Source organism: Gadus morhua, chromosome 1 (genome assembly GCF_902167405.1).
Source record: "Gadus morhua chromosome 1, gadMor3.0, whole genome shotgun sequence".
Taxonomy (NCBI): domain Eukaryota; kingdom Metazoa; phylum Chordata; class Actinopteri; order Gadiformes; family Gadidae; genus Gadus; species Gadus morhua.
Window position 1 is genome coordinate 19,623,975 of NC_044048.1, and position 12,190 is coordinate 19,636,164.

Sequence of the window (12,190 nt, forward strand, 5' to 3'; positions counted from 1 at the left end):
TGACTTCTCGCTACTCCTACCACAGTCAAATCCTTTGTATCCACAGGTTCAGGGTAGCGTTTTGAACACATGCTTCGCGTTGTGCCGGCGAAACGCACATTTCTTGTCGCGTTGTGCCGGCGAAATGCACACTTCTTGGACCCCTGCATAACTGCTTGCAGTTCTAGTTACTTTTAAAAACACGCTGCAGTATTCAAAGCCACGTTAATCTCGAGAGCCCCAGAAACTCTACCTTGCGTCCATAGCCCGTCTCCCTCCCGATGTTGGAAGACTCCGCCAGCTTTTCAACTCACTCACGTTCAAAATAAGCTCTCCTCACTCTATTATCCTGTTCCTGCATGTTGCCTCTACTTCCTGTTGTCATCGAGACACTCCCATCCCACCCTACTCTCCCCTACCCTCTGAAAGCAAACGATTCCATCGATAGTCTCTCTATGAGAACCGGGCAGATATATATTATATTATTATATATTCTTAAAAAGCAGTTTGTCGCACCAATAGACGGAGAGGTGCACTACAGATGGACTCTTCCAAAGGAAGGACAGGTGTGGCTTAGGTCCTGGTACCTGAAGTCCAGGTCTACAGGGTTTTAGTCCAGGTCTAGAGGATTTAGTCCAGGTCTAGGGTATTTGGTCCAGGTCTAGGGGGTTTTAGTCCAGGTCTAGGGGGTTTTAGTCCAGGTCTAGAGTGTTTTGTCCAGGTCTAGAGGGTTTAGTCCAGGTCTAGAGGGTTTAGTCCAGGTCTACAGGGTTTTAGTCCAGGTCTAGAGGGTTTAGTCCAGGTCTAGAGGGTTTAGTCCAGGTCTAGAGGGTTTAGTCCAGGTCTAGAGGGTTTTAGTCCAAGCCTAGACGGTTTGAGGCCAGGTCTAGAGGGTTTAGTCCAGGTCTAGAGGGTTTAGTCCAGGTCTAGACGATTTGAGGCCAGGTCTAGAGGGTTCAGTCCAGGTCTAGAGGGTTTAGTCCAGGTCTAGACGGTTTGAGGCCAGGTCTAGAGGGTTCTAGTCCAGATGTATAGGGTTCTAGTCCAGATGTAGAGGGTTCTAGTCCAGGTCTAGAAGGTTTAGTCCAGGTCTAGAGGGTTCAGTCCAGGTCTAGAGGGTTTGAGGCCAGGTCTAGAGGGTTCAGTCCAGGTATAGAGGGTTCAGTCCAGGTATAGAGGGTGGTTTAGACCCAGCTCCAAAGAGTTGAGGGTCTAGGTCTCGAGGACTTTAGTCCGAGGACTAGGAGGTTTATACCCAGGTTCAAATGGTTCAGACCCAGTCTAAAGGGTTAAGGGTCTTTGTGTACAGGGTTTCAGAGCCAGGGCTAGAGGGTTCTAGACCCAGGTCTAAAGTGCTGGGGATCGAGGTCTAGAGGGTTCTGGACCCAGGTCTAAAGTGTTGGGCGTCGAGGTCTAGATGGATTAAGACCCAGGTCTAAAGGGTGGGGGGTCGAGGTCTAGAGGGTTCTAGACCCAGGTCTAAAGTGCTGGGCGTCGAGGTCTAGATGGTTTTAGACCCAGGTCTAAAGGGTGGTGGGTCGAGGTCTAGAGGGTTCTAGACCCAGGTCTAAAGGTAGGGGGGGTCGAGGTCTAGAGGTTTCTAGACCCAGGTCTAAAGGGTGGGGGGTCTAAAGGGTTGGGGGTCTAGAGGGTCCTGGGGGGGTCTTACCTGAGCCTGGGGTGGGGGCTGCCGGGGTACCCTCTGGGTGGCCGAGCGCCGGGGGCCGGCCGGTTTGGGGGTGTCCAGCAGCGCTGAGACGTTGGTGGGCAGGGTCTGCTGGGACCCCTTCCTGTTCGGCCGGGCTGGGTGGTCTCGCAGGGTGTGGGGCTTGGACGACGCCTGACATTTATAACCAGTAGATATACGTTATTACATCACTATGATCAATATGAGCATTGAACTGCAGCAGGGGCGTAGCCAGGATATAATTACTGTGGTGGCCAGCTCGGGCCAGTCTTATAGTTGGGGTGGCACTTGATTGTCGGGGGGGGGAGGGGGGTATTTTAAGTGCAACATTTATTCAGAACGTCAAAATATAACACTTTGAATAAGAAGTCAAAGTTAGATCAAACTGGATTTTTTTTTTTTTTTTTTTCATACTCGGGGCCCCCACGTGGCTACGCCCCTGATCTGCAGACACTATTACTCAAGGCCCCAGGCAGGCAGGTATGGATGGGAACATCCTGAGTATGGTGGTTTGGATGGTGTATCCAAAGTACACCATCCAAGTACACTTGGAATTGGTCCCTAGAAACGTCAACCAAGTCCAAGTACCGCATCTAGTCACAGAAGGACCAGCAGACAGGCAGAGTAGCCCTCATCAACAGACATTCACCCTGAAACCAGCCAGCAGGAAAAGAACACCCCCCCCTCCCTTCCAGGGACAGATCCCAACACAAGTATCACAGTATTCTCAGTATTGTCGTCATAGTGGTATAACAGTTCTTCTCTCCATTATATGTGCGGTGTTTCGGCTGGGAGTCCCACATGTCCCATCGGGTCACAGTGAGGTACATCTCCTCTCGTATCGAGGCCTCCGCCACCCAGTGACGTCTTTGAGAGGACGTAGCCCCCAGCACACCACCCAGACACCCCTATTCCGTCCATACCTTGGGCCCCCGTTGGTTGTCCCTCTGGGAGAAGGTGGAGGGCCGAGGTCGGGCCCTTCCCAGAGGGAGGCACATGGGGGACAGCTTGACGTCCTCGTAGGGGCTCTCCCTGGGGCCCTCAGCTGGAGCGGGGGGGGGAGAAAGGTCAGAGGTTAGGGTAACAGCTGAGGTGCAGTATCACACGAAACACGTTGGAGCAGTCAAAGAGAACCCCCCCCCCCGGGTCAGCAGCCAATAGGCAACAAGATGACGACAGAAACAAAGATGAAGACAAGACGGGTTCAAACCGGATCGTCTCCCTTTAAGCTGACCCCATAGAACTAAGTGTTTCCAGGACTGAAAATTAAGCCATACAATGCAACTATTTTATTCTAAAGTGAAAGGCAGACTACTTATGCAATCATGTTCCGATTTTTGCACGGTATCGTCAATACAGGATTTCCCAAAACTGCATGTCAGAGCAATGAACGAGTGCTATGGCAGGAACGGGCGATGGCCATTAGCAGCCAATAGATCCCAGACATGGAAAGGTCTGTTCAGTGGTAATGCACTGCATTGATTCTGAAGCAGACCCAGTGAGTCTCAGGAGTCAATAAAACATTATGGAAGGAGCTCTGCTCAGTCATCTACCATGAGAAGACCATCTACTATAAGACCTGTCTGTGGTCATCTACCATGAGAAGACCAGACCTGTCAGTGGTCATCTACTATAAGACCTGTCTGTGGTCATCTACTATAAGACCTGTCTGTGGTCATCATCTATAAAACCTGTCTGTGGTCATCTACTATAAGATCTGTCTGTGGTCATCTTCTATAAAACCTGTCTGTGGTCATCTACTATAAGACCTGTCTGTGGTAATCTACTATAAGACCTGTCTGTGGTCATCTTCTATAAGACCTGTCTGTGGTCATCTTCTATAAAACCTGTCTGTGGTCATCTTCTATAAGACCTTTCTGTGGTAATCTACTATAAGACCTGTCTGTGGTAATCTACTATAAGACCTGTCTGTGGTCATCTTCTATTAGAAGATGACCACAGACCCGTCTGTGGTCATCTTCTATAAAACCTGTCTGTGGTCATCTTCTATAAGACCTGTCTGTGGTCATCTACTATAAGACCTGTCTGTGGTCATCTTCTATAAGACCTGTCTGTGGTCGTCTACTATAAGACCTGTCTGTGGTCATCTTCTATAAGACCTGTCTGTGGTCATCTAATATAAGACCTGTCTGTGGTCATCTACTATAAGACCCGTCTGTGGTCCTCTACTATAAGACCTGTCTGTGGTCATCTTCTATAAGACCTGTCTGTGGTCATCCCTCCACGTTCAGGGACCTACAGATGATGTCTTCGTAGATGTTGTCGTCCGAGTAGGCGTGGTAGAGGCCCTCCTCGTCTCCCAGCATGCCTTGCTTCACAGTGATGTGCGACGCGTCCTCGTACTCAAAGGACTTCCTGCACAGGTGGTGAGGAAGAGGAGGTGAGGAAGAGGAGGGGACGAGGGGCCAGCATGTCTAGTTAAATCTGTCCCGCCTTGAAGTGGAAACAATTAGTCTGATCAATCTATTCAACATAGTGGGAGAGGTTCCTGTTAGCACAGTGACAGAGATTGCACCTAGCGAGTACAAAAAATAAAGAAGAGATCTTATTGCATCTAAATACAACTTATATTATGACTATAACCTGCTTTACTGATGCTCTTACCCAAAGGGATGTAAAGTTAGGGCTGAGTCGATTCATCCATAAACCGACTGTCAGAAAATGCAGCGAATCCAATATGGATAATCGATCAATTATTCAAGTCATTCCTCAAATACAAATAAAAAACATATGCTCATTAATTTGCATTTATATTCAAATATTTGGTTCATGGATCATAATAAAATGATGATCCAGCTTTGTTATAGCTTTGTAATAGCTTTGTTTCTTGGCTGCTTGTCGGATAAAGCAAGCTCTTTCAAAACATCATTTTGGACTATGGTAACTTGTCATGGTTTTTGCGATTAGTGTTGAGATTTTAAAGCCTAAAGGATTAAACCATCAATCGAGAGTGAGGTGTTTGCCAATCTAGGTCTGCGTCTTGGTCTGCGTCTTGGCTACAGAGTGGAGTGGAGAGACACTGAAGAGTTAACTGGTGTTTGGCCGTAGAAAGCCAAAGCTCAACCCCAGGAGTGGAGGAACTGGGCCACCGAAGATGACATCACACCGGGAATCCAGCCAACATCCAGACACGAACGGTTCCTTCTCCCCTTCAACCCCTGGTTCTACCCTTGTTCCCTAGTTCTACCCGCACTAGAACCCTTGTTCCCTAGTTCCATCTGCGCTAGAACCCCTGTTCCCTAGTTCTATCCGCACTAGAACCCTTGTTTCTCACCATTCCAAAAGCAATCCAATTTAAAGACTAGAGCACCATTCCTAAAGTTCAGTTTCTCTTGGCTTAAACATTTCTTATAAGCCTTGTATGAGAATGTGTCATATTATATAAACGATTCCAGATACAGATGTGACCAATTATATCATCCTTAGATATTACTCTGAACAAGTTAGAGAGAGAAAATAAAATGGAAAAATGCACAAAAAGGTACTAAATATACAGGGAGGCTGATACACACTGGTTCCACCAAACGGCAACAGTACAGCAGATCGTCTGCCTAGGTCAAAGCGACCACATTCATCTCTAGACGCAGCATATCTGGAACGCAGTGCTGTGTTGGAAGTGAACAGACTTGTTCACAGACTTGCTACGCAACCAGCAAGCAAGAGTGTACAAGCCCCAGTTCACCTGCCGAGCGACGAAAAGGTGATCCGCTTATCCGCTTACCTTCCCCCCCACCCCCCTTACTCACTAATTGTATGATGTACGTCCTGGCACTTAATCTACGCACTTATTGTATGATGTACATCCTGGCACTTAGTGTACGCGCACTTATTGTATGTTGTACGTCTTCACTTAAACGTAGTACTTAGCATCGTGTAGCGTCTTATCCTAGCTATCTTTGTTGTGAGCGGTGAATGGGTTAACCTAGCGATTGTTAGTGCTTGGCACTTGGTTCTATGAACGTCCCTACTGTACTGACAGCGATTTATTGTAGTTTCTCCCGCCTTACAAATGTCCTCATCGTAAGTCGCTCTGGATAAAAGCGTCTGCCAAACGCCCCGGATGTAAACGCTCACCTGTTCTTGTTGTACCGTGACAGCCCGTTGGTCCTGTCACCGGGGCAGGGTGGGGGGGGAAAGTCGGGCGGCCGGGCTATTATCCTGCCCCCCCTGGAGTCCGAGACCCCCTGGCTCGGCGCCGCAGCCCCGGCCCTGGTCTCCAGGTACTGGAACGTCCTCAGGGGTTTGGGGGGCGGCTGGGGGGTCTCCGGGGGTCCCAGGCCCTTCTCCCAGAGCAGCTTGTTCCCCTCCAGCCTCCGCCAGAACCCCCGGCTGGTGTAGAAGTTCCCCGCGGGCATGTTGTCGTCGTCGGGGTCCGGGTCGTCCCTGGGGGGGTGCTCGGGCTGTGGCACGGGCCGGCTGGGGGTGTACCGGAAGTCTTCGGCCGGGGCGGTGGCTTGTTTACCTGAGGGGGCCGTGGTCTGGGGGACCACCTTGGGGGACGACCGGAGAGCTGGGGAGAGCGAGGGCCTCTTGTCCGGGACGGAGGTGGAGATTCCCGGGGAGTCTCTCTGGAAGGGTTCCGACCTCCGCCCGACCGGTCTGAGTCCCGTGGCTTCTTGGGTTTCCCGGAAATCCAAGGCCAGGCTTTTGGTTTTGCAAAGGGTCGCTTTCTGTGAGGGGTCTCGAGGGGCATCGTCCCCACCCGCACCCGCAGCACCACCTCCACCAGCACCAGCACCACTACCACCACCCCCACCACGACCAAGGAGGTCTGCGGACAGAGCTCGGGTGAAGGCGGGGGGGCGGGGCTTGCCGACGGCGGCGGGCTGACTGCGGCCCTCCCACTGAGAGATCTTCTGCCGTATGTTGGAGCCCAGCTCCGTGGGCCCCCCCCCCCCCCCCGTGGGGCAGCCAGGCGGGGCTGGCCCGCTTCTGCATGGCCGCCACCCTGCTCCCCCCCCTCCTCACCTGCTCCAGCGCGCCGTGCAGGGGGGCGACCGCCAGCTCATCCTCATCACTCATCCATTGGTTGAACTCCGGGGCCCGACCAATCAAACGCCGGCGAAGGGGGCACCCTGCCCCGGCCCACTCCCTTATCCCTTATTGGTTGATCCAGACGGTGTGATTGATGGTCAGGTCTCTCTCGCCCTGAGCTGGGCGCGTCTCCTCGCTGAACCGACTAGCACACGTAGCTCCCTTCCCGCCTGCTCCTTTCACAAACAGCCTGTAAAGGGAAGGGTAAGACACACACAAAGAGCTTCGATCAATCACACGCGGCCGTTAAGGAGCAGGTCGCAGCAGCACCCCGGGCAGACGCACTCCGTCAGGCCGTGTCCTGCAGGTGGAGGTGAGGGGTCCCAGACGTATGTTCTCAGCAAGGGGGCGTTCTTCTTAGATTAGGGATCGGCCGATATATATTTTCTTTCATCAGCCATAGCCGAAGACCAGAACGCCGATGCCGATTTTCTATAGCCGCTATTTGGAGCCGATATTGCTTTTGCTCCCAGAATAAGCATCATAAAAATGACCCAATGATGATTAACAAATGTTACAATTCTAAATTTAAAAGAGGAACATTTATTGAACTGTCTATAAATCATACCCAAAAAAAAAGTTACGGAAAAACAGAGAAAATCAGCCGATGCCGATACACGTAAAAAATCGCAAATATCGGCCGATATATCGGTCGATTACTAGAAGGTCGAAGCCCGGCACTCTACCAGCACCGCCTCACCGCGCCATTAGCTGGACCACAGAGGGAGCCCCTCAAAACGCTCATTTATACACGGACAGGAAGGGGGTCCTGAATGGGGATTTCCCAAGAGTACACATTTCATTATCAAAACGCTACCTCAGCTAGGAGTAGAGTGCAGAAACATATATCAGACACACATATTTGAATGTTTAATCCTAGAACATTGAAATAAAGCGTACAAGTTAAATCCAATGGTAATGTTTACAGTCGCTCTAACAAGGTGAGTGAAACACAAAATGTTTCTACTTCAAACTTCACATCAGCTCAAGGCCAAAACAGAGAAACACATCACTATAAGCGTTCTAAGCAGTGATCTAGTTCTAAGCAGTGATCTGTAGTTCTAAGCAGTGATCTGTAGCTATAAACAGTAGTATGTTCTAAGTAGTGATCTGTAGTTATAAGCAGCAGTGATCTTTAGTTCTAAGCAGTGATCTGTAGTTCTAAGCAGTGATCTTTAGTTCTAAGCAGTGATCTGTAGTTCTAAGCAGTGATCTGTAGTACTAAGGAGTGATATGTTCTAAGCAGTGATCTTTAGTTCTAAGCAGTGATCTGTAGTTCTAAGCAGTGATCTGTAGTTCTAAGCAGTGATCTGTAGTTCTAAGCAGTGATCTTTAGTTCTAAGCAGTGATCTGTAGTTCTAAGCAGTGATCTGTAGTACTAATGAGTGATATGTTCTAAGCAGTGATCTTTAGTTCTAAGCAGTGATCTGTAGTTCTAAGCAGTGATATGTTCTAAGCAGTGATCTTTAGTTCTAAGCAGTGATCTGTAGTTCTAAGGAGTGATATGTTCTAAGTAGTGATAAGTCGGTCATAGCAGTGATCTGTAGTTCTAAGTAGTGATCGACCGATATATCAGCCTTTTATTTTATTTGTATTTATTGTGCCATGATTTACAGACAGTTCAATAAATGTTAATTTTTTTAAATTGAGACATTGCAACATTTGTTATCATCGTTGTGTCATTTTTATGATGTAAATTGAGGGAGGCTTAGCCTGGAAATCCAGACCTACATCTAGAAAGCCGTAGGGTCTGGCGACGAGTAATGAAATGGCCCAACTCGAGGGGCTGCACCAAGCATACATTTGAAAATATCAGGAGAATACAAGGGGTGACGTATCCAGACCAGTGGAGCTAACCAATAGATAAGACTCTTGCCGTATCCGGTCGGTAAAACAGCAACGCTTTTGGCCCGCCTATATTGATAAATCGATGTGATTCATTAATGTTCTGGGCCAGGGGAGGCCCAGAATATACACAAGTACATTGCTCGTTCCCAGAGTGACTCGCTGAGCAAATTCAAATCGTGCTCTCGCGAGAACCCTGGATTTCCAGGGTAGTATCGGCTCCAAATATCGGCTCAAGAAAATCGTTATCGGTTATCGGCTACGGCTGATGAAAAAAAATCTGTATCGGCCCTCAAAAATCCATATCGTCCGATCCCTAGTTCTAAGCAGTGATATGTTCTAAGCAGTGATCTGTAGCAGTCTCTGTCTCTAAGCAGGACAGAGACCTTAAAGAGTTCTGGAAGGTACAGGTCAAAGTACGTCCCGCTATCATGAGCGTGACACCGACAGGAACTTGTCGTTTAATCATTGCGTCCTTTACAGATAGAGGGGGAAATCCCCTGAAACGCTGGTAATCTAGACCGCTTGCTCCGTGGTGTTAGCTGGCTACACAGCAGTAAAAATGACAGCCACCAGTAGATGATTATGTACATGGAACACACATGCACGACGTACCTGTGTGTGTGCGTGCGTGCGTGCGTGCGTGCGTGCGTGCGTGCGTGCGTGCGTGCGTGCGTGCGTGCGTGCGTGCGTGCGCGTGTGCGTGTGTACAGAAGGGGAACACAGAAGATTGTTCCCCTAAAAAGTATGTATTATTAACTCAATTTCCCTTTGGCTTCACAGAAAATATGTATGCATGCATGTTCTGAGCAATACAAAAATAAAAGTGCTGTTCTCTTTTCACCCAGCGTTCAGATGAGGACAGACTAAAGTCGGAACTCATCTTGACATGTCAAGGTTTAGGGGAAGCCCCTCAGGCTACTTCTCGTCTACCGTAACCGTCCACAAAGGACAATGCACTTTATTGATCAAACATTCCCACGCCGACCGGTGTATGGCAAGTAAGGAAGTTTGGCATGACTGGTTGCGACTGGTTCAAACCCTCGAGGTTTACTTTGAACCAGTGACAATAAGCCTGCCAACCCTGAACGTCAACGTGGGATACAGCCATGGGATACCTACCGCCATCATGATTCATCAGTCATGTCGTTGAACATGACAATGTGGAGAATGTATGACCCCATGATTCACATCAACACCACATTCACCCAGTTATCAGGGTGGGGGTCTGAAGTTTTTCTCAAGGGTGTCGGTCGGAGACACATATTGGGGATTGAACTCACAACCTTTCGGCATGGGGAAAGACTGCTTAATCCCTTGTAGTTAAACGTGATGCATAGTATACTGGCTCCTTCATCACGTCAGCAACACCCATAGCAGTCACTGAGGGAGAAGGGTCCCAACTCTGGGCTTCTGTGCCAGGCAGATGTTGGGGAATGAACCCACAACCCAGCTCCTGCCATGGAATGGATTCTCTCTCTCTCTCTCTCTCTCTCTCTCTCTCGGCCACGTTGCAGGTTACGTCGGAAACGGCTGAGAAAGCATTTCGCTAAACGAGAGACATGGGAAAAAAAGTGTTTCCGCTGAGCACGGTGGAGGGAGGGATTCGAACCCACACCCAAAGCATAGCCCAGCCCAGCTATTCCCGGGGATAATGGGGATAGTCTTTTGTTTGGTCTGACCTAAATGTAACGTATGGTGGAGAGAGGAATGTCCGAATATCACGCATTCACTTACAAACCCTGCAACGTAAATGTGTGTGTGTGTGTGTGTGTGTGTGTGTGTGTGTGTGTGTGTGTGTGTGTGTGTGTGTGTGTGTGTGTGTGTGTGTGTGTGTGTGTGTGTGTGTGTGTGTGTGTGTGCGGTTACGTAGTAGGCTACACCGGAATGCCCGTCATGCATTTCCTGAAAGGCAGGAAGGAGGATCAGCAGCTTGGTCCATAATTATGTATTGTGCGATATCCAAACCGCTGCCGTGAAACACGAGCAGCGTTATAACTGCCGTTATTAGGGCCATTCCTTCACACCCTTTCAAACTGTCAGTTTGCACTGACAGCTGGGCGGTTTGTAAACAGACTGGATGACAAACCGCACTGATAACAAACCACACGTCTAGGATGTGCCGCAACAACGGACAGCAACCCAAATGGTTGTAAAACCAGTGAAACTTCGTGAGTCACCGTGGAAACCAGACAACGTATAGGCCTACATGGGCTGTTACCCTGTCATCGGCTCAGGGCTAATTTAAACCCTAATAACACCTTCAAACGCCCAACTCAAGAATTGCTGCAAGTCTGAACTTGTCGTAGAGGTGTTGGCCACAGGAGCCACGGTGCGTCAGGAGAGCGGCGCGGCAGGAGAGGGGCGCGGCAAGAGTGCGGCGCGTTAGCGGTGCGCCACTACAGCGCCTGTGCATTGGCGTAATGACACCCCACTGTCGGCCATCCAACGGATGAACCGGAAAAGACATAATGCGAACATCTTTAAAGCGACCACTAACAACAGAGACAGAGGGATTGGTGTGTGATTCATTCTCTGTTTACTGTGTTATTAACAGGTTAGGATCCGGTTCACCTGGATGAGTGTGATGGGATCATCAGACCCGTTGTTCAAACACCGAAAAGCAATTAAGATACTTAGTCGTGGTATGTGATTCGTTCCTTAATTAAATAAATCCAACGTGTGTGTGTGTGTGTGTGTGTGTGTGTGTGTGTGTGTGTGCGTGCGTGCGTGCGTGCGTGAGAGAGAGAGAGAGAGGATTAGTTATTGATTTGATTAAATCTTCTCTGGGCCTTTTTTTAAAATATAATTAATTAATACATGTGCTGTAACTAAGCATGGTCCACGAATTGATCAACAGTGAAGCCTTCGAAAAAGTGACAGATTTAGGAGTAAATTAGAACAAATGTCTAACTTTATGTGAATGAATGGCCACACACACACACACACACACACACACACACACACACACACACACACACACACACACACACACACACACACACACACACACACACACACACACACACACACACACACACTCCAACTTTGAACCGTTGCGGTCGCGTGTTTACCCAGCGGTGGAGCGAACAGCGAACCTCGAGTCGAGCTTGTGCGGCTGAGAGTGTTCACATACCTCCAACATATCGCAATGACAAAGAAAAGCAGAACACATCCATGTTCGGTCCCCGGGTCCAGGGGAGCGTTAGCTCTCCAACTAGCCTCGTATCCGAGCTGCTGCTCTATCCGCTATCTCCACAAGGAAAGTTTAATCCGACCGACTCGAGCCCGACTCTCGTTTCTGGCGTCCCGCTAGGAGGACGAGATACGCGGTGGGATAAAAAAAAGAGAGAAAACCCGAACAGAAAAATTGTGAATTGCAGCAAGCGAGCCGATTTCCAAAGCCCCTCTCGGCCGCTCCTCTGCACTGAGCTGCTGTGTGAGAAAGTTGAGTCCGGGATCCTCCACGTTGAGGTGACGTCAACTCCCAGACAGCAATGGGGCGTCGAAAACGGGTTGATTGTTGGTTAAAATAGTCGGTTTCCGTCAGACGACTAAAATTCACCGTTGAATCAACGTGGTGGATAGTCGTTATCTCAACGGTCGGAGAATGTCGAAAATACT

General features: G+C 49.2%; 1 protein-coding gene across 2 annotated transcripts in view; it reads right to left on the reverse strand.

Annotated features, from left to right (window-relative positions):
* Positions 1-12,047, reverse strand: part of dennd2c (DENN/MADD domain containing 2C) — a 30,756-nt gene extending 18,709 nt beyond the window's left edge. For both annotated transcript variants that reach the window (XM_030360820.1, XM_030360813.1), the window contains exons 1-5: positions 11,703-12,047; positions 5,762-6,911; positions 3,927-4,042; positions 2,590-2,711; positions 1,649-1,819 (exon numbers count right to left, since the gene is read on the reverse strand). In XM_030360820.1, coding sequence (XP_030216680.1) covers positions 1,649-1,819; positions 2,590-2,711; positions 3,927-4,042; positions 5,762-6,042 — 690 coding nt within the window. In that variant the 5' untranslated portion in view covers positions 6,043-6,911; positions 11,703-12,047. The remainder of the gene's footprint in view (positions 1-1,648; positions 1,820-2,589; positions 2,712-3,926; positions 4,043-5,761; positions 6,912-11,702) is intronic.
* Between the last annotated feature and the right edge of the window lie 143 nt (positions 12,048-12,190).